At 43.8% G+C, this 23,283-nt stretch overlaps 1 protein-coding gene across 1 annotated transcript in view; it reads right to left on the bottom strand.

The window, feature by feature from the left end:
* Positions 1 to 18,983, bottom strand: part of LOC141069252 (NXPE family member 4-like) — a 67,435-nt gene extending 48,452 nt beyond the window's left edge. The window contains exons 1-2 of the mRNA XM_073558705.1: positions 18,859 to 18,983; positions 5,602 to 5,707 (exon numbers count right to left, since the gene is read on the bottom strand). Coding sequence (XP_073414806.1) covers positions 5,602 to 5,707; positions 18,859 to 18,983 — 231 coding nt within the window. The remainder of the gene's footprint in view (positions 1 to 5,601; positions 5,708 to 18,858) is intronic.
* Positions 18,984 to 23,283: the final 4,300 nt, after the last annotated feature.

The raw sequence follows: 23,283 nt of genomic DNA, 5'->3' as shown, positions 1-23,283 counted from the left end.
GTACCAAGCCTTCGCCATACTTTTCTCTTTCCATCATTCTGGTAGAGGTTGATCTTGGTTTCTTCTGTCCAAAGAATGTTCTTCCAGAACTGTGCTGGCTTTTTTAGATGTTTTTTAGCAAAGTCCAGTCTAGCCTTTTGATTCTTGATGCTTATGAGTGGCTTGCACCGTGCAGTGACCCCTCTGTATTTACCTTCATGCAGTCTTCTCTTTATGGTAGATTTGGATATTGATACGCCGACCTCCTGGAGAGTGTTGGTCACTTGGTTGGCTGTTGTGAAGGGGTTTCTCTTCACCATGGAGATTATTCTGCGATCATCCACCACTGTTGTCTTCCGTGGGCGCCCAGGTCTTTTTGCATTGATGAGTTCACCAGTGCTTTCTTTCTTTCTCAGGATGTACCAAACTGTAGATTTTGCCACTCCTAATGTTGTAGCAATTTCTCGGATGGGTTTTTTCTGTTTTTGCACCTTAAGGATGGCTTATTTCACCTGCATGGAGAGCTCCTTTGACCGCATGTTTCCTTCACAGCAAAACCTTCCAAATGCAAGCACCACACCTCAAATCAACTCCAGGCCTTTTATCTGCTTAATTGAGAATGACATAACGAAGGGATTGCCCACACCTGTCCATGAAATAGCCTTGGAGTCAATTGTCCAATTACTTTTGGTCCCTTTAAAACCAGGGTGGCACATGTTAAGGAGCTGAAACTCCTAAACCCTTCATCCAATTTTAATGTTGATTCCCTCAAATGAAAGATGAACGTCTGAACTTCAACTGCATCTGAATTGTTTTGTTTAAAATTCATTGTGAGCTTGCGAGCAGGGACCTCACTCCTAATGTCATTGTTTGAATTGTCTTAACTTGTATTGAATTTATTGTCTGTACATGTCCCCGCTTAATTGTAAAGTGCTGCGGAATATGTTGGCGCTATATAAATAAAAATTATTATTATTATTATTATTGTGGTAATGTCTAGAACCAAAATTAGAAAAACGTAGTCTCTGTCCAAATATATATGGACCTAACTGTACATACATACATATGTACATATTTTAATCTTTAATTCCCTTTCAGGACTTCTAGGGTTGACAAGGTCATTTTGTTACTTTTAGATTACCATCATGGACAATCGTGAAGGAGATAGGCACAGACATCGTACAAGAATTTGGGAGTCTGGGGCTTCTAAAAGATGTAAGGCAAAAAAGCAACAATGAAATCAACAGAAGAGATAGCAAAGACAAGACAATTGGACGAGTTCTTCACTGTTAATTCAAGGCAAGTGTCGGAAAGCAGCAATGACCTTGTAGAATCTGATCAACTTGACAATGCTTCAGTGGAAATGGTTGTTGATCCTGGCAAAGAAAAGGCTGAGGTAGTAACATGTACAACTGAAGAACACAAAGAAAAGGAGACTGATAGTGGCACATCTTATGAAGAAGGTGAAATTGAGGGCCCACCAGGAGGCGATGACATTGGACTTTGGCCATCCATTATTTTGGAACAGATGCAAGATTACTGGCTGAAAAGGGGTGTATCAACAATCCAGCACTGTGATGAAAGTTTGTTCATTGCACACTCGGCTCAGCAACCTAGAAAGGACCGCAATATTCCAAGAATGTGCACACTTGGGCTTTTCCATTGTCTAAATCATAATGGAGAAGTCATAACGAGGAATTGGTTATGCTTCTCTCCGTCTAAAGGATGCATTTATTGCTTCACGTGCAGACTGATGTGCTTTATTACAGCATCTGAGTCTTCTCAGCTTTCATTTAATGGATTCTGTGATTGGAAACATTCACAAGAACGTATAAAAAGTCATGAGCAGTCAGCGGAACATGTGAACTCTTCATTTGCTTTCAATATGAGGTTAAAAGCGATTGGGCAAATTGATACGGAGCTAACACAATAGGTCGAGGCTATGGAGCATTACTGGAGGTCTGTATTGAAACAAGTAGTAAATGTTATTCAGTTTATTGCCGAGCGTGGCTTAGCATTTATAGGAGATAACGAATTGGATGGATCACCTAGAAATGGAAACTTTATGGACATTCTTGAACTCATCACCCAGTACGACAACTTTCTTGCGCAACATATCAAAACTCAAGCCAATCGCGGCAAGTTACCTGTCATCTACAATTATGGAAGAAATTATCACTGTAATGGGCAAACAAGTCCTCAGAGAAATTATTTCTCAAGTTAACAAATCAAAATACTACTCCATCTCTTTGGACTCCACACCCGATGCAGCTCACGTTGACCAACTAACCCTTGTATTGAGGTATATGGAGAAAGATGGCCCTGTGGAATACTTTGTAACATTCATGGCAAACAAAGGCCATGGCGTTCAAGACATGTTCAATGCCTTGTTGGAAATTTTGAAGAGACATGACCTAGACCTCGGAAATTGCTGTGGTCAAAGTTATGACAATGCATCTGCAATGAGTGGCAAATATAACGGCCTGCAAGCCAAAGTGAGAGAGAAGAATAATCTTGCATCCTCATGTGCTAACCGAGTGTCTTCGGCGTGCTCAAAAAATATGTCCCAGATCCCACAGCTGCATGTTTCGCACCTGTTCGACATCCTCAGCACCTGCAGGGATTGCCTATTTGCTAGGTTATCCCTGCATGAGTTCCTACTGTTGAACAGGTGTGAAACCTGCAGCTGCGAGGACTCTAACATATTTTTCGAGCATGCCAAAGACACTCGGCTAGCACATGAGCACGCGCGGATTACACCTAATCTGAGTACATTCACTCATCACTTCTAATTATGCTATAATTTCTCATATTGTAAAAGATTGCATCCACCAGAGAAGAATCACATGAACTCGGGCAAAGGTGGGAGGGTGGGTTTCCCAATAAAGCCTTGTAGCTATCATATCATCACTTTGTTCAGCACAGCCAATAAAGAGTGATCATAGGCAGTATAAAAGCAGAGGCAGGGAATGTAGCAGCCAATTTGTGATGAATCTGGATAGTGATAGAACATCATAATACAAAATGTAGCAATACATAGATATAGGGAGAGAATGATAGAACCACTGAAGAAACTGTAGAGATAGTGTGTGACAGCACAGCAGTGAAGAGGAATAGTGTGCGGAGAAAATTCATCTGGTTACAATAAGTTACCATCAATTTATCCACTGCCATATATGTTGAGGTCACTTTGACATTACTAAGTCAGTAATTTGCACTAAAGAGCTGGGGAGAGGTTGGATACAGTCCCAGAACACCTCAGCTGAAGTACTTTTGATGTGTGGTGGAAAATCGATTAGCCCCGAAATTAATTTCCTGGCAAATTTCTTCATAGTTGGTAAATTAGACTCACTTCTCTCTAATCTCTTCAGAAGTCAGAGCTTTGTTTCTCTGAATATTAAAAGTTTGGCTTCTTGCAGGCACCCATGTTGCGGATTTCAGCTTTCAGCAGAATAATGAATGAACTGTTTTATTCTGGACATCATCACAGCATGGATGAAGAATTACAGGAAGAAAATAATGCAAACAAACCAAAGAGATCATATAATACAGAGAGGAACTTCATGCACAGTAACGTAAGGACTATTCCACAGTCACCTTCTTTGGGTCCTGTATGATTTCCTTTTTTTTCTCTCTGGTATTCATCTACTATCCCGGTCTTTACAAATTCTACACTCAGGTCTCTTTGATGCCTTGTCTGTAGTGCGTAAATCAGTGCACTGTACGTGTCAGGTAAATTACAAAACAATACGTCAGCAGCAGAGTTGGTACAGCTCTCCACAGGCAGAGCTTTGTCCTAGGGCAGTTGTGATAGAGAAGATGTTGCATTTGATGATGATAGATGTAGCAGAGTTGGATAGGTGATGCAGGAATAATTAGAGGACACAACAGAGTGAAGTTTCCTCTACCTTTTACTGAGCTGTGCAGGTACAGTTCAGGGTTCAGGTTACAGATGGTTCTCGAGTCGGACAGCCTGAAAGCAATTTGAGAATCTCCTTATTCAGGTGGGTTGTGAGACCTCCTTTCTAGCACTATTCTCTGAGGTACTTGCTGCTGTAAACTCTATTCAAGTTCTTCTCTCTGTCTGCTACTTAGGTAGAACTCCACTCGCATGACAGGCAGGCGTAGCCTACTTCAGGGATCGCTCCTATCTGGCGTCTCCGGCTCACACAGTCATCAAGTATCAGTTGGGGACAAAGGATCTGCAGTCTTCTGTCCTCCGGATTCTGCTGCTGGGGTTTTAGTACCCACACAGCCTCGGACTCCGGGGTCCAGTCTCTGGCGCTCAAGCCTGGGGGTGATCTCAGCTATAGCTCCTGTCCCCAGCTCCTTTCCACACATCCTGTCTCTACCCTGTTCAAGCACTAACTCTCTCTAACTTCCTCCTCCTGACCAGAGAGAGCAGCTCCCCTGAAGTCAGTTTTGGAGCTCCCCATGCTGGCCTGGAGCTGTAACTGTGTAGTATGCTGGAACTACCTGATAAGGGAATTCCTTCTTTGCTTCCAGGCATGATATCGCTCCCCCCTGGAGGGAAGCAAGGCCATTGTGGCAACCAAACTCCTGGGGTGCCACAACTGCAGACTTATGAATCCTCCCCAGTGCACACACTGCACTGCGGCGATTCTGAGCCAGGACCAGCGGGTACGTATGCATTATACATACTCTCGACTAGAACCCATAGAGTGGGCGTGGCCTCACTCCATACACTTGTCTGAAGCGAGGCCACGCCCAGTGTACAACCGTGTGTGTGGTGCAAGGCTGGGAGTAACGTATACATACCTTCCGGTCCTGTCTTAGAAACCATTGATTCATAAGTCCACGGAATAACTGCAGACTTATCAATTTGGACCGGACAACCCCTTTAAGTGGATCATTTGGAAATCCACCACAAAGAATCTATTGGTGGCACTTGCTCATCTGTTTTTCTTGCCAATTGTGATTATTCAGTTTGGCCTCTATACTCTACATGTAAGCTCTTGGCCGTTGGCCGTTTTCTTTCTCTCCTGTGATGTATATACTGATTTTCTTTTTTGAACACATAAGATAAGAACCTCTGAAAATGTCCTTGTGTCAGTCTGTGCACCAAGCTGCCCTGTGCTTATCATCAGGGTATCTGGGCCCATAACCTGTTGCAGATTTTCAGCTTTCAGCAGAATCAGAAGGAGCCAAACAATACTATGGGAAAATTAATAGTATTATTACAGCTATACAGCAATTGTTATCTTCCTGATAACAATATGGAGGAGGAATACAGAAAGCATGAAACAAAGCAGAGAGGTCATATAATACAGAGAGGAACAGCATGCACTTAACCAAACTATAACAAATAACACAACGCAATCAATATAGTCCCTCCACAGCATAAGCCTGCTCCAAAAGCCACTAGTGGGAACTTGGGTCCATACCGCATTATTACTGTGTTTGCTGCATACAGGACTGTAGTGAGCTCCACCTAGTGGTGGCTGCTGGAAGCAGATATTTAAATAATTCATGCTATGTCCACAGCAGAGGATTTAGAGTTCTGAATTACAAAAATGAGACTAGAACCACAATAAAAATATAGTAAGAAATTAATTCATTCTATACCCATTAAAATGATAAATGCAAAGCATCATTTCTTACCTGATATAAGTTGCGGTACCAGAAGAAGCTGACAACAAATAAGACCATACTGACGAAAAGAAGGTACTTTCTACACAGGGTCATAGCTTTATATTTAAACATCCCCCTGTGGAAAACATGAATGGCGTGAAATCATGAGTATGTGCTTCTTAGGGTTACAGAGAGGCTATTCTCACAGAACGAGAGGATTCCACAACAAGACGACGTCAATTCAGTGTCAGATCGGAATATTATATACCGTCTATTTATTTTTTTCTTGTTTTTGTGTTGCACAAAGTTCATGGGCTTAAACACAAGAACAGTGTGCCGAAGATACGTTAGGTGGGTCTTAAAAGGGTTTCTTTACGGTCCCTAAAGTATCCAGGAGTTCCCTGTAGCAAAGGCTGTGATAAGCCCTCCGCCCAAGTCTCTCACATAAAGAATGAATATCTAAGAATTAGGAAGGCGGAAACTCATCATTTTGGATTTAGGTGATTAGTTAGATGGGTTTTAGTGCTGTGCATAAAGCTTTAGATTGTCTAGACATGACACTTAGAAGCCTCCGGGGCTCAAGTGGTTCTCGCTTGGAAAAACATTCACCATCCATTTTGGTTAAAACAATAAATTTATATTTTGTCTTGATGGTTACAGTCCTCAAAAGAGGCAAAGAACCTTCATGGTTGCAGTCCACCTTACACCATGAACGTTCTAACAGATATTTAGAACTCTTTTCGACCGCTGTAGATTTTCTATAGGTCTTTATGTTAGTGTTTCTTGGACAGGGCTGACTTCCCCATCTATCCCACCCTGGTCAGCCCACTTCACCAGACTTAACCAGTCAGGCCACACCACCACTGGCCACGGGAACTGCCCATTACAAGTTGTCAGTGGTCCTTCCCAGGTCATTGTCTCCACACCTTCCCTCTGCAACTTCAGCTATAGCTGCTCCCAAGGTTAAGTCTAGCACTACTCATCCAGCTCTGGCCACCTTTCAGACTCATGTTTCTCAGAACTATTGGCCACTTGTGAACTGACTAAAGCTCTCAGCTATGCCGAAAGCCTCACTCTTCTGCTGCAAAGCAGTAACGACTTCTTCCAGGTCTGCTCATGGCTCTCTATGACCAGTTTGGCAGAATTGGAATGTCAGCTCTTGACTTGGTACAGGAGATGCACTTTATCAAACTTGCCGGTTTTCAACCTACTGCTTGTAACCACCAATTCACCACCCCACCATATAGGTCCACCTTAGCGAACCAACCCCCTTGGTGTCTTTACTTGACCAAGGCTTTCCAATGTTCAAGCCCCATCCCTACTTAATCTTCACAAGCCAACTGCATATCAGCTTGGCACCACTTGATGGCCATCTGCACCTCCTGCTGAGGTGTGAACCATTCTAACTGGGAGCCGCTATGGAATCCCACAGTTCCATACCTGGATTTACGGATGTACCAAACACATTCCAAGTGTACAGAGCAGCATGTTCACGGCCATTACATAACCTGCCATAACTAATTATATATGTACAGCTGTTATAACCTGGGCATCTCCGGTATATAATTATATATGTACAGCTGTTATAACCTGGGCATCTCCGGTATATAATTATACAGTATATGTACAGCTGTTATAACCTGGGCATCTCCGGTATATAATTATATATGTACAGCCGGTATAACCTGGGCATCTCCGGTATATAATTATATATGTACAGCTGGTATAACCTGGGCATCTCCGGTATATAATTATATATGTACAGCTGGTATAACCTGGGCATCTCCTGTATATAATTATATATGTACAGCTGGTATAACCTGGGTATCTCCTGTATATAATTATATATGTACAGCTGGTATAACCTGGGCATCTCCTGTATATAATTATATATGTACAGCTGGTATAACCTGGGCATCTCCTGTATATAATTATATATGTACAGCTGGTATAACCTAGGTATCTCCTGTATATAATTATATATGTACAGCTGGTATTACCTGGGTATCTCCTGTATATAATTATATATGTACAGCTGGTATAACCTGGGCATCTCCTGTATATAATTATATATGTACAGCTGGTATAACCTGGGCATCTCCTGTATATAATTATATATGTACAGCTGGTATAACCTGGGCATCTCTTGTGTATAATTATACAGTCATATGTTAAAGTTTGGGCACCCCTATTAATGTTAACCTTTTTTCTTTATAACAATTTTGGTTTTTGCAAGAGCTGTTTCAGTTTCATATATCTAATAACTGATGGACTCAGTTATATTTCTGGATTCAAATGAGGTTTATTGTACTAACAGAAAATGTGCAATCTGCATTTAAACAAAATTTGACTGGTGCAAAAGTATGGGCACCCTTATCATTTTCTTGATTTGAACACTCCTAACTACTTTTTACTGACTTCCTGAAGCACTAAATTGGTTTTGTAACCTCATTGAGCTTTGAACTTCATAGCCAGGTGTATCAAATCATGAGAAAAGGTATTTAAGGTGGCCACTTGCAAGTAGTTCTCCTATTTGATTCTCCTATGAAGAGTGGCATCATGGGCTCCTCAAAACAACTCTCAAATGATCTGAAAACAAAGATTATTCAACATAGCTTTTCAGGGGAAGGATACGAAAAGTTGTCTCAGAGATTTAACCTGTCAGTTTCCACTGTGAGGAACATAGTAAGGAAATGGAAGAACATAGGTACAGTTCTTGTTAAGCCCAGAAGTGGCAGGCCAAGAAAAATATCAGAGAGGCAGAGAAGAAGAATGGTGAGAACAGTCAAGGACAATCCACAGACCACCTCCAAAGACCTGCAGCATCATCTTGCTGCAGATGGTGTCACTGTGCATCGGTCAACAATACAGCGCACTTTGCACAAGGAGAAGCTGTATGGGAGAGTGATGCGAAACAAGCCGCTTCTGCAAGCACGCCACAAACAGAGTCACCTGAGGTATGTAAAAGCACATTTGGACAAGCCAGTTACATTTTGGAAGAAGGTCCTGTGGACTGATGAAACAAAGATTGAGTTGTTTGGTCATACAAAAAGGTGTTATGCATGGAGGCTAAAAAACACAGCATTCCAAGAAAAACACTTGCTACCCACAGTAAAATTTGGTGGAGGTTCCATCATGCTTTGGGGCTGTGTGGCCAATGCCGGCACCGGGAATCTTGTTAAAGTTGAGGGTCGCATGGATTCAACTCAGTATCAGCAGATTCTTGACAATAATGTGCAAGAATCAGTGACGAAGTTGAAGTTACGCAGGGGATGGATATTTCAGCAAGACAATGATCCAAAACACTGCTCCAAATCTACTCAGGCATTCATGCAGAGGAACAATTACAATGTTCTGGAATGGCCATCCCAGTCCCCAGACCTGAATATCATTGAACATCTGTGGGATGATTTGAAGCGGGCTGTCCATGCTCGGTGACCATCAAACTTAACTGAACTGGAATTGTTTTGTAAACAGGAATGGTCACAAATACCTTCATCCAGGATCCAGGAACTCATTAATAGCTACAGGAAGCGACTAGAGGCTGTTATTTTTGCAAAAGGAGGATCTACGAAATATTAATGTCACTTTTATGTTGAGGTGCCCATACTTTTGCGCCGGTCAAATTTTGTTTAAATGCAGATTGCACATTTTCTGTTATTACAATAAACCTCATTTGAATCCAGAAATATAACTGAGTCCATCAGTTATTAGATCTATGAAACTGAAATAGCTGTTGCAAAAACCAAAATTGTTATAAAGAAAAAAGGTTAACATTAATAGGGGTGCCCAAACTTTAACATATGACTGTATATGTACAGCTGGTATGACCTGGGTATCTCCTGTATATAATTATGTATGTGTAGGTGGTATAACATGGGCATCTCCTGCATATAATTATATATGTACAGCTGGTACAACCTGGGCATCTCCTGTATATAATTATATATGTACAGCTGGTACAGTGGGGCAAAAAAGTATTTAGTCAGTCAGCAATAGTGCAAGTTCCACCACTTAAAAAGATGAGAGGCGTCTGTAATTTACATCATAGGTAGACCTCAACTATGGGAGACAAACTGAGAAAAAAAAATCCAGAAAATCACATTGTCTGTTTTTTTTTCATTTTATTTGCATATTATGGTGGAAAATAAGTATTTGGTCAGAAACAAGCAATCAAGATTTCTGGCTCTCACAGACCTGTAACTTCTTCTTTAAGAGTCTCCTCTTTCCTCCACTCATTACCTGTAGTAATGGCACCTGTTTAAACTTGTTATCAGTATAAAAAGACACCTGTGCACACCCTCAAACAGTCTGACTCCAAACTCCACTATGGTGAAGACCAAAGAGCTGTCAAAGGACACCAGAAACAAAATTGTAGCCCTGCACCAGGCTGGGAAGACTGAATCTGCAATAGCCAACCAGCTTGGAGTGAAGAAATCAACTGTGGGAGCAATAATTAGAAAATGGAAGACATACAAGACCACTGATAATCTCCCTCGATCTGGTGCTCCACGCAAAATCCCACCCCGTGGGGTCAGAATGATCACAAGAACGGTGAGCAAAAATCCCAGAACCACGCGGGGGGACCTAGTGAATGAACTGCAGAGAGCTGGGACCAATGTAAAAAGGCCTACCATAAGTAACACACTACGCCACCATGGACTCAGATCCTGCAGTGCCAGACGTGTCCCAATGCTTAAGCCTGTACATGTCCGGGCCCGTCTGAAGTTTGCTAGAGAGCATTTGGATGATCCAGAGGAGTTTTGGGAGAATGTCCTATGGTCTGATGAAACCAAACTGGAACTGTTTGGTAGAAACACAACTTGTCGTGTTTGGAGGAAAAAGAATACTGAGTTGCATCCATCAAACACCATACCTACTGTAAAGCATGGTGGTGGAAACATCATGCTTTGGGGCTGTTTCTCTGCAAAGGGGCCAGGACGACTGATCCGGGTACATGAAAGAATGAATGGGGCCATGTATCGTGAGATTTTGAGTGCAAACCTCCTTCCATCAGCAAGGGCATTGAAGATGAAACGTGGCTGGGTCTTTCAACATGACAATGATCCAAAGCACACCGCCAGGGCAACGAAGGAGTGGCTTCGTAAGAAGCATTTCAAGGTCCTGGAGTGGCCTAGCCAGTCTCCAGATCTCAACCCTATAGAAAACCTTTGGAGGGAGTTGAAAGTCCGTGTTGCCAAGCGAAAAGCCAAAAACATCACTGCTCTAGAGGAGATCTGCATGGAGAAATGGGCCAACATACCAACAACAGTGTGTGGCAACCTTGTGAAGATTTACAGAAAACGTTTGACCTCTGTCATTGCCAACAAAGGATATATCACAAAGTATTGAGATGAAATTTTGTTTCTGACCAAATACTTATTTTCCACCATAATATGCAAATAAAATGAAAACAAAACAGACAATGTGATTTTCTGGATTTTTTTTTCTCAGTTTGTCTCCCATAGTTGAGGTCTACCTATGATGTAAATTACAGACGCCTCTCATCTTTTTAAGTGGTGGAACTTGCACTATTGCTGACTGACTAAATACTTTTTTTGCCCCACTGTATAACCTGGGTATCTCCTGTACATAATTATATATGTACAGCTGGTATAACCTGGGCATCTCCTGCATATAATTATATATGTACAGCTGGTATAACCTGGGCATTGCTTGTGTATAATTATATATGTACAGCTGGTATGACCTGGGTATCTCCTGTTTATAATTATGTATGTGTAGGTGGTATAACCTGGGCATCTCCTGCATAAAATTATATATGTACAGATGGTATAACCTGGGCATCTCCTGTATATAATTATATATGTACAGCTGGTATAACCTGGGTATTTCCTGTATATAATTATATATGTACAGCTGATACAACCTGGGCATCTCCTGTATATAACTATATGTGTACAGCTAGTATAACCTGAGTATCTCCTGTATATAATTATATATGTACAGCTGGTATAACCTGGGTATCTCCTGTATATAATTATATATGTACAGCTGGTATAACCTGAGTATCTCCTGTATATAATTATATATGTACAGCTGGTATAACCTGGGGATCTCCTGTATACAATTATATATGTACAGCTGGTATAACCTGGGCATTTCCTGTATATAATTATATATGTACAGCTGGTATAACCTGAGCATCTCCTGTATATAACTATATGTGTACAGCTAGTATAACCTGGGTATCTCCTGTATATAATTATATATGTACAGCTGGTATAACCTGGGTATCTTCTGTATATAATTATATATGTACAGCTGGTATAACCTGGGAATCTCCTGTATACAATTATATATGTACAGCTGATACAACCTGGGCATCTCCTGTATATAACTATATGTGTACAGCTAGTATAACCTGGGTATCTCCTGTATATAATTATATATGTACAGCTGGTATAACCTGGGTATCTTCTGTATATAATTATATATGTACAGCTGGTATAACCTGGGTATCTCCTGTATATAATTATATATGTACAGCTGGTATAACCTGGGTATCTTCTGTATATAATTATATATGTACAGCTGGTATAACCTGGGAATCTCCTGTATACAATTATATATGTACAGCTGATACAACCTGGGCATCTCCTGTATATAACTATATGTGTACAGCTAGTATAACCTGGGTATCTCCTGTATATAATTATATATGTACAGCTGGTATAACCTGGGTATCTTCTGTATATAATTATATATGTACAGCTGGTATAACCTGGGAATCTCCTGTATATAATTATATATGTACAGCAGGAATAACCTGGGTATCTCCTGTATATAATTACTAGCTATGAACCCGTTCTACGCCCGGGTGGCGAGCATTTTATTGGTATATGGTCTCCCATCCTGGTATGTGCTGCCTCCCTCCTATCCTGCTATGCATGGTCCCCTCATCCCTAACCTGGTATGCATGGCCCCCTTATTCCTATAATGGTATGAATGGTCCCCTCACCCCCCAATCCTGGTATGCATGGCACCCCATTACTCATCATGGTATGCACAGTCCCCTCATCCCTATCCTGGTATGTATGGTCCCCTCACCCCCAATCCTGAAATGCATGGTCCCCTCAACACCCCAATCCTGGTATGCATGGTCCCCTCACCCCCCAATCCTGGTATACATGGTACCTTTCACCCCCCTATCTTGATATGCATGGTCCACTCACCCCCCTTTCCTGGTATGCATGGTCCTCTCACCCCCAATCCTGATATGCATGATCCCCTCACCCCCCTTTCCTGATATGCATGGTCCTCTCACCCCCCTTTCCTGGTATGCATGGTCCTCTCACCCCCCCTTTCCTGGTATGCATGGTCCCCTCACCCCCCCTATCCTGATATGCATGGTGTCACGATCCATTTTTGGATCTGTGTCAGATTCTGGATTCTCTCATATATAACCTTTTTTCCTTTCAGGCCATCGGGGGTTAATATTAGTTTTCGCCCCCAGTGGCCGCTGGTGTTGCTACAAGTTTAGTTAGTCTGCTGGTGGGGTTTTGCCCCTGGTGGCCGCTGGTGTTAGTGCATGGCAGTCTGTCTGTTCAGGCAGGTGGAAACCACTCTCACCTTGCTATATAAGCTCATCAGGTGCACCAGCTAACTGTTGGTGATATTGTTCCTCTTTATAGACCAACCAAGCTGGAGTTCAGGAGCTGACAGAGTTCTGTGGTGCTTCAGTTTTCAAGTGGCTAACTCTGCTGTCTTGGAGCATTGCTGCAGAGCAAGCTAAGTGTTGTTTTGTTAATCCGTATTCTGTTTAATCCTTTCCTTTTGGGTTTTTGTGCAGTACACTTTATTCCCTGTCTCACCTCCTGGGGAGAGGGTTGGGGGTTTAGCTCAGGGCTAAACAGGAGACAGGGACAGGTCGGAGACTTGGGCCTCACTACCATTAAGTGTACCCCCAAGTTAAGGAAAGTCAGGACCCCCTTAGTCTGAGGGGCAGTTCAGGGGCCCTGGTTCCTCGTCATCTGTTTTCCCCTTACTGCCCGTGACATTATCACCAATCCATCACTTTTTTTCCCCTGGTGAGCCATGGCTGAGATGCTGTCCTTCACCCAACTGCTTCAGTCTCTCACCAATGAGCTCAGGGTGCTGCTGGGTGAGATGGTGCAGCAGTTGGTGGGGACCTGGGCCTCTGCTCAGGCTCAACCAGAACCTAAGATATCGCTCCCTGACAAGTGTTCTGGAGGGAGAGACAAATTCATAGTGTTTCAGGAAGCCTGTGAATTATATTTCAGGCTCTACCCCCGTTCTTCTGGGAGTGAGGAACAGCTTGTGGGGATTATTTTTTCCCTACTCAGGGGTGATTCTCAGGCCTGGGCTTTTTCCCTGCTGACCGGTTCACCCTCCATATGGTCAGTAGACGGGTTTTTTGCTGCTCTGGCGCTTGTCTATGGCGATCTAGATGGTGCCTCTCTAGCGGAAACCAGGCTCCGTAAAATCAAGCAGGGGAGCCGGCCAGTTGAGGAGTACTGCTATGAGTTTAGGAGGGGGGCCACGGATACTCAGTGGAATGACCCTGCCCTTAAGAGCCATTTTGTACAGGGCCTGTCCCCAAGGTTGCAGTATTCTCTTGTGCAGTACGCCGCCCCCAGGTCGATGGAGGCCGCCATGTCCCTTGCCATCCGGGTGGATAGACGCCTCAGGGAGAGACATACACCATATGTGCCCCCTATAGTCCTTGCTAGGGAGGAGGACACACCTGAACAGTCGGAGGAAACCATGCAGATCGGAGTAGTTGATTCCAAAGAGGGGTTGCTTGCGATTCGTCGTGGCTGGGGCATGTTTTTACTGTGGGAAGACTGGCCATTTTATAGGAGTCTGCCCAGCATGCGCCAAATCTTTGGTAGAAACTAAGAAGCCTGGTCCCCCTGGTCGTGTGGTGGGAGGCGACCAGGGAGTGTATATTTCCTCCACTTTGCCCTCTCAGTGTACTTTAGCAGCTGAAGTGGTGGTTGACGGAGTACCGGAAGGCATACCCGTGTTTGTGGACAGTGGAGCGGGAGTCAATTTGGTGGACGCTCACTTTGTCCAGACTCATGGCCTGAAGTGTAGGACGCTATCCAAACCCCTAAGCGTCCAGGCCATTGACTCTGTCCTACTGAGCCAGGGGAGATTGACCCAAGTCGTAGAAAAGATACATCTGCATATAGGGACTCAGCATGAAGAGTCCCTGTCATGCTACATCTTGGGGTGTAGGCCATCACCTATCGTTTTAGGCCTCTCTTAGTTGGAAAAACACAACCTAGTGATAGATTGGCAGTCCAGGGAAGTAGTCCGCTGGGGTCAGTCGTGTGAGGGCTGCTGCCCGGGGGGCTACTGTCTCTGCCGTCATTCTACAACCATCCCCTTCTTCTCCAGTGGGGGCAGCAGAGGTGCTGCCAGGGAGTCTCAACCCTCACCATTTGCCAACCCTGTTAATCGGAGTCCTCTTAGGAGGAAGGATCAGCGGAGGGTGGTGGTTTCCTCTGAAAATCTTGGGGGGTGTGAGTGTGGTGACACAGGGGGATACCTCTGATGTCAGTCCTACTAAGAGTTCACCATTTTGTGGCAAACGTGTGAGTGACAATAAACGTTCAGGTCCAGGCCTGTGTGTGAACGAGTATGTATGGGTGTCCACCAAAAACATCCAGTGGAAGTGTGCTGCAGGGGTCTGGAGTCCTCGGGTGATCGGGCCGCATCGGGTGTCGGCCATCATCGGCCCGGGGACTTACCAGCTGGAGCTGCCCCCAGTAATGCCCATACTCAACTCATTCCCCAGGTCGGCGCTCTGGAGATTTGTGGCAACTCGGAACATACAGTACGTTGTCACCTCCATCAGTCCATGTTTGCCATAAGCCTGAGAGTCAGATGATTGCCGAGGTGAACTCTGGTGGATATAGGCATCCTCATCTTAGGTGGATTTCTGGTGAGGTGCAGTGTTGAGGGTCCAGAGGCCCCTCATTAAACGGGGGTACTGTCACGATCCATTTTTGGATCTGTGTCAGATTCTAGATTCTCTCATAAATAACCTTTTTTACTTTCAGGCCATAGGGGGTTAATATTAGTTTTCGCCCCTGGTGGCCGCTGGTGTTACTACAAGTTTAGTTAGTCTGCTGGTGGGGTTTTGCCCCCGGTGGCCGCTGGTGTTATTGCATGGCAGTCTGTCTGTTCAGGCAGGTGGAAACCACTCCCACCTTGCTATATAAGCTCATCAGGTGCACCAGCTAACTGTTGGTGATATTGTTCCTCTTTGGAGACCAACCAAGCTGGCGTTCAGGAGCTGACAGAGTTCTGTGGTGCTTCAGTTTTCAAGTGGCTAACTCTGCTGTCTTGGAGCATTGCTGCAGAGCAAGCTAAGTGTTGTTTTGTTAATCCGTATTCTGTTTAATCCTTTCCTTTTGGGTTTTTGTGCAGTACACTTTATTCCCTGTCTCACCTCCAGGGGAGGGGGTTGGGGGTTTAGCTCAGGGCTAAACAGGAGACAGGGACAGGTCGGAGACTTGGGCCTCACTACCATTAAGTGTACCCCCAAGTTAAGGAAAGTCAGGAACCCCTTAGTCTGAGGGGCAGTTCAGGCGCCCAGGTTCCTCATCACCTGTTTTCCCCTTACTGCCCCTTGACACATGGTCCTCTCACCCCCTATTCTGGTATGCATGGTCCCCTCACCCCTCTATCCTGGTATGCATGGTTCTCTCACCCCCCTATTCTGGTATGCATGGTCCTCTCACCCCCCTATACTGGTATGCATGGTCCTCTCACCCCCCTATCCTGATATGCATGGTCCTCTCACCCCCCTATCCTGGTATGCATGGTCCTCTCACCCCCCTATACTGGTATGCATGGTCCTCTCACCCCCCTATCCTGATATGCATGGTCCTCTCACCCCCCTATCCTGGTATGCATGGTCCTCTCACCCCCCTATCCTGGTATGCATGGTCCTCTCACCCCCTCATCCTGGTATGCATGGTCCTCTCACCCCCTCATCCTGGTATGCATGGTCCTCTCACCCCCCTATCCTGGTATGCATGGTCCTCTCACCCCCCTATCCTGATATGCATGGTCCTCTCACCCCCCTATCCTGGTATGCATGGTCCTCTCACCCCCCTATACTGGTATGCATGGTCCTCTCACCCCCCTATCCTGATATGCATGGTCCTCTCACCCCCCTATCCTGGTATGCATGGTCCTCTCACCCCCTCATCCTGGTATGCATGGTCCTCTCACCCCCCCTATCCTGATATGCATGGTCCTCTCACCCCCAATCCTGGTATGCATGCTACCCGTCACCCCACTATCCTGGTATGCATGGTCCTCTCACCCCCCTATCCTGATAAGTATGGTCCTCCCACCCCCCTATCCTGATATGTATGGTCCCCTTACCCCCCTATCCTGATATGTATGGTCCTCTTACCCCCCTATCCTGATATGTATGGTCCCCTTACCCCCCTATCCTGATATGTATTGTCCCCTTACCCCCCTATCCTGATATGTATTGTCCCCTTACCCCCCAATCCTGATACGTATGGTCCTCCTCACCCCTATTAAACTGCACACATACAAAAAAACATTTATACTTACCCTTCTTTCCTGTGTTCCAGCGCAGTCCCATTCTCCCATAAGCAGGGGGAGGAGTGTGGCGCCCGAGTACGCTCATGCCCATACCGCGCTGTCCGGCGCCTTATTGCTGAAGACACACTGCAAATGTGTCTTCATTAAAATGGCATCGGATAGCGATATGCGCATGCGCGATACCGACAACGAACTCCTGCTCCAGTCTCCGGCTGAAGAGAAGTGCAGCGGCAACGCTCCTCCCGGTCAGGTAAGTAAGTATGGCGCTGTAGATAGCAGTATGCATTCAGTGTCTACGCGTAATGCCATCTCCGACGCCATACGCTTCGGTGCCTTATTCTGTCTGGAACCAGACTGCGCAGGCGCGTCGCGCTTGCGCTGTCTATAAAAGCTTTGGACAGAGTGACGCTCCCAGCGTTATATTATAGATATATGTACAGCTGGTATAACCTGGGCATCTCCTGTATATAATTATATATGTACAGCTGGTATAACCTGGGCATCTCCTGTATATAATTATATATGTAGAGCTGGTATAACCTGGGCATCTCCTGTATATAATTATATATGCACAGCTGGTATAACCTGGGCATCTCCTGTGTATAATTATATATGTACAGCTGGTATAACCTGGGCATCTCCTGTATATAATTATATAGGTACAGCTGGTATAACCTGGGCATCTCCTGTATATAATTATATATGTACAGCTGTTATAACCTGGGCCTCTCCTGTATATAATTATATATGTACAGCTGGTATAACCTGGGCATCTCCTGTATATAATTATATATGTACAGCTGGTATAACCTGGGCATCTCCTGTATATAATTATATATGTACAGCTGTTATAACCTGGGCCTCTCCTGTATATAATTATATATGTACAGCTGGTATAACCTGGGCATCTCCTGTATATAATTATATAGGTACAGCTGGTATAACCTGGGCATCTCCTATATATAATTATATATGTACAGCTGGTATAACCTGGGCATCTCCTGTATATAATTATATATGTACAGCTGGTATAACCTGGGCATCTCCTATATATAATTATATATGTACAGCTGGTATAACCTGGGCATCTCCTGTATATAATTATATATGTACAGCTGGTATAACCTGGGCATCTCCTGTATATAATGATATATGTACAGCTGGTATAACCTGGGCATCTCCTGTATATAATTATATATGTACAGCTGGTATAACCTGGGCATCTCCTGTATATAATTATATATGTACAGCTGTTATAACCTGGGCATCTCCTGTATATAATTATATATGTACAGCTGTTATAACCTGGGCCTCTCCTGTATATAATTATATAGGTACAGCTGGTATAACCTGGGCATCTCCTGTATATAATTATATAGGTACAGCTGGTATAACCTGGGCATCTCCTATATATAATTATATATGTACAGCTGGTATAACCTGGGCATCTCCTGTATATAATTATATATGTACAGCTGTTATAACCTGGGCATCTCCTGTATATAATTATATATGTACAGCTGGTATAACCTGGGCATCTCCTGTATATAATGATATATGTACAGCTGGTATAACCTGGGCATCTCCTGTATATAATTATATATGTACAGCTGGTATAACCTGGGCTTCTTCTATATATGACTACTTACATACAGGTAGGCTATTACACATTTTCTCATGTATATAATCTCCTGTACGGTTCGGTCTTACCTGATATTTCCCATCACCATGCTGGTCGGTGTCGCAGTAAGATGTATATCCTTGTGTTCCAGGATCTGATAAGTGGCGGGTGGTTGTGAACAATGAGGTGATAGATTTAGTACAGGTGGCGCCATTAACTGACAACCCTGGCACTAATGCAAGCAACTTATTGCAAGTGAAGATTTAATAGAATTTTCCCAAATATTTGCCAAGGAAGCTGCATTAATGACTGTGTGATAATCTATATTGTATCTACATATAAGGCTTCAGGCACATACAGTGTTACGTTACTCTGACACTGGAGAAGTCCTTTCCATGTGCAGATTATGGCAGGAGGGACCCCACCTCTCACCCCAGATCCTGCCATGCACATGTCACACCCTGGATGGTGGGAGCAGATTTTGGATATCTTTGATGGTGTCACCTCGTATTCCTTACAGTACGTGTTACTGTTGGCATATGATGCATGTCCAAACGTATGGCGTATGATGGATGTGTCAGTCTATTAGGCATCCACCACATGTCAGCAAATATTGGCTATGAATGGATGAGTTGAGGAGTGATGGACGGAGCTATAATAAAGGTTGGTATGATAGATGGAGGTAAGATGATGGCAGGTATGATGAAGGAGGTATGAAGAATGGAGGTGATGATGAGGTATGATGAAGGAGGTATAAAGAATATAGATGATGATGGAGGGAGGTATGAAGAATGGAGGTGATGATGAAGCAAGGTATGCAGAAGGAAGGTATAATAGAGGGAGGTATGAAAGATAGAGGTAAGATATAGGGATACATGATGAAGGAGGTATGAAAAAAGGAGGTTATAATGGAGATATGATGATGGGAGTTATGGAAAAGAAAGGTAAAATAGATGGAGTTATGATAGATTGAGATAAGAATGGAGGGATGATAGATGGAGCTATGATAGATGGAGATATGATAGATGGAGATATGATAGATGGAGGTATGATAGATAGAGATATGATAGATGGAGGTATGATAGATGGAGGTATGATGGAGCTATGATAGATGGAGGTATGATAGATGGAGGTATGATGGAGCTATGATAGATGGAGGTATGATAGATGGAAGGATGATAGATGGAGCTATGATAGATGGAGGTATGACAGATGGAGCTATGATAGATAGAGGTATGATAGATGGAGGTATGATAGATGGAGGTATGATAGATGGAGGTATGATAAATGGAGGTATGATAGATGGAGATATGATAAAAGGAGGTATGATAGATGGAGGTATGATAAATGGAGCTTTGATAGATGGAGGTATGATAGATGGAGCTATGATAGATGGAGGTATGATACATGGAGCTATGATAGGTGGAGGTATGATAGCTGAAGGTATGATGGATGGAGGTATGATGGAGGTATGATGGATGGAGGTATGATGGAGCTAAGATAGATGGAGGTATGATAGATGGAGGTATGATAGATGGAGGAATGATAGATGGAGGTATAATAGATGGAGCTATGATAGGTGGAGGTATGATAGATGGAGCTATGATAGATGGAGGTATGATAGATGGAGGTATGATGGATGGAGGTATGATGGAGCTATGATAGATGGAGCTGTGATAGATGGAGGTATGATGGATGGAGGTATGATGGAGGCATGATACATGGAGGTATGATAGATGGAGGTATGATAAATGGAGCTGTGATAGATGGAGGTATGATAGATGGAGCTATGATAGATGGAGGTATGATAGATGGAGCTTTGATAGGTGGAGGTATGATAGATGGAGGTATGATAGATGGAGCTATGATAGATGGAGGTATGATAGATGGAGGTATGATAGCTGAAGGTACGATAAATGGAGGCATGATGGATGGACGTATGATGGAGCTATGATAGATGGAGATGTGATAGATGGAGGTATGATGGATGGAGGTATGATGGAGGCATGATAGATGGAGGTATGATAGATGGAGGTATGATAGATGGAGGTATGATAAATGGAGGTATGATAGATTGAGCTATGATAGATGGCGTTATGATGGATGGAGGTATGATATATGGAGGTATGATAGATGGAGGTATGATAAATGGAGGTATGATAGATGGAGCTATGATAGATGGAGGTATGATAGATGGAGGTATGATATATGGAGGTATGATAGATGGTGGTATGATAGATAGAGGTATGATAGACAGAGGTATGATAGATGGAGGTATGACAGATGGAGGTATGATAGAAGGAGGTATGATAGATGGAGCTATGATAGATGGAGGTATGATGGAGCTATGATAGATGGAGGTATGATAGATGGAGGCATGATAGATGGAATTATGATAGATGGAGGTATGATAGCTGAAGGTATGATAGAAGGAGGTATGATGGATGGAGGTATGATGGATGGAGGTATGATGGTGCTATGATAGATGGAGCTGTGATAGATGGAGGTATGATAAATGGAGGTATGATAGATGGAGCTATGATAGATGGAGGTATGATGGATGGAGGTATGATGGAGCTATGATAGATGGAGCTATGATAGATGGAGCTAAGATAGATGGAGGTATGATATATGGAGGTATGATAGATAGAGGTATGATAGATGGAGGTATGATAGATGGAGCTATGACAGATAGAGCTTTGATAGATGGAGCTATGATAGATGGAGGTATGATGGAGCTATGATAGATGGAGCTGTGATAGATGGAGGTATGATGGATGGAGGTATGATGGAGGCATGATAGATGAGGTATGATAGATGGAGGTATGATAGATGGAGGTATGATAGATGAGGTATGATGGATGGAGGTATGATGGATGGAGGTATGATGGAGCTATGATAGATGGAGCTGTGATAGATGGAGGTATGATGGATGGAGGTATGATGGAGGCATGATAGATGGAGGTATGATAGATGGAGGTATGATAAATGGAGGTATGATAGATGGAGCTATAAAGATGGAGGTATGATGGAGGTATGATAGATGGAGGTATGATAGCTGAAGGTATGATGGATGGAGGTATGATGGATGGAGGTATGATGGAGCTATGATAGATGGAGCTGTGATAGATGGAGGTATGATGGATGGAGGTATGATGGAGGCATGATAGATGGAGGTATGGTAGATGGAGGTATGATAAATGGAGGTATGATAGATGGAGCTATAAAGATGGAGGTATGATGGAGGTATGATAGATGGAGGTATGATCGATGGAGGTATGATCGATGGAGGTATGATAGATGGAGGTATGATGAATGGATGTATGATGGATGGAGGTATGATGGAGCTATGATAGATGGAGCTGTGATATATGGAGGTATGATGGATGGAGGTATGATGGAGGCATGATAGATGGCGTTATGATAGATGGAGGTATGTTAAATGGAGGTATGGTAGATGGAGCAATTATAAATGGAAGTATGATGGATAGAGTTGAGCGATACCGTCCGATACTTCAAAGTATCGTATCGGATGGTATCGGCCGATCTTTAAAAAAAGTATCGGTATCGCCGATTCCGATACCGGAAGTCCCATTCAAGTCTATGGGACTTCCGGTATCGGAATAAGAAAAACCCTTTCCTGCCCTTGTACAGCCTCTCTGGGGTCTGTACGGGCCTTTCGGGGGGCTGTGCCGGCCTGCCAGGGGGTCTGTGCAGGCTCCGGTGGTCTGTGCCGGCCTGCCGGTGGTCTGTGCAGGCTCCGGGGGGCTGTGCCGGCCTGCCGGGGGGCTGTGCCGGCCTGCCGGGGGGCTGTGCAGGCTCCGGGGGGCTGTGCCGGCCTGCCGGGGGGCTGTGCAGGCTCCGGGGGGCTGTGCCGGCCTGCCGGGGGGCTGTGCCGGCCTGCCGGTGGTCTGTGCCGGCCTGCCGGTGGTCTGTGCAGGCTCCGGGGGTCTGTGCAGGCATCGTCCGATGGGACTACAAGTCCCATCGGGCGATGCCTGCTACCATGACAGTGATTGACACATTAGCCAATGATGGGACAGTAGTAGTCCCATCATCCGGCTAATGTGTTAAATGTAAAAAAAAAAAAAAAAAAATACTACATACATACTACATGCATACTACATACATGCTACATTCATACTACATACTACATACATGCTACATTCAACCTACATAAATACTACATGCAACATACATACTACATATATACTACATGCATGCTACATACATACTGCATGCTACATACATACCACATATATACTACATACATACTACATGCATGCTACATGCTACATACATAACACATATATACTACATGCATGCTACATACATACTACATGCTACATACTACATATATACTACATGCATGCTACATACATACTACATGCTACATACTACATATATACTACATGCATGCTACATACATACTACATGCTACATACATACTACATATATACTACATACATACTACATACATACTACATGCATGCTACATGCATGCTACATACATA

This window comes from Dendrobates tinctorius, unplaced genomic scaffold, assembly GCF_039654945.1.
Source record: "Dendrobates tinctorius isolate UK_male_01 unplaced genomic scaffold, ASM3965494v1 ptg000257l, whole genome shotgun sequence".
Classification (NCBI taxonomy): Eukaryota; Metazoa; Chordata; class Amphibia; order Anura; family Dendrobatidae; genus Dendrobates; species Dendrobates tinctorius.
This window is presented reverse-complemented; position numbering and strand designations above follow the sequence as displayed.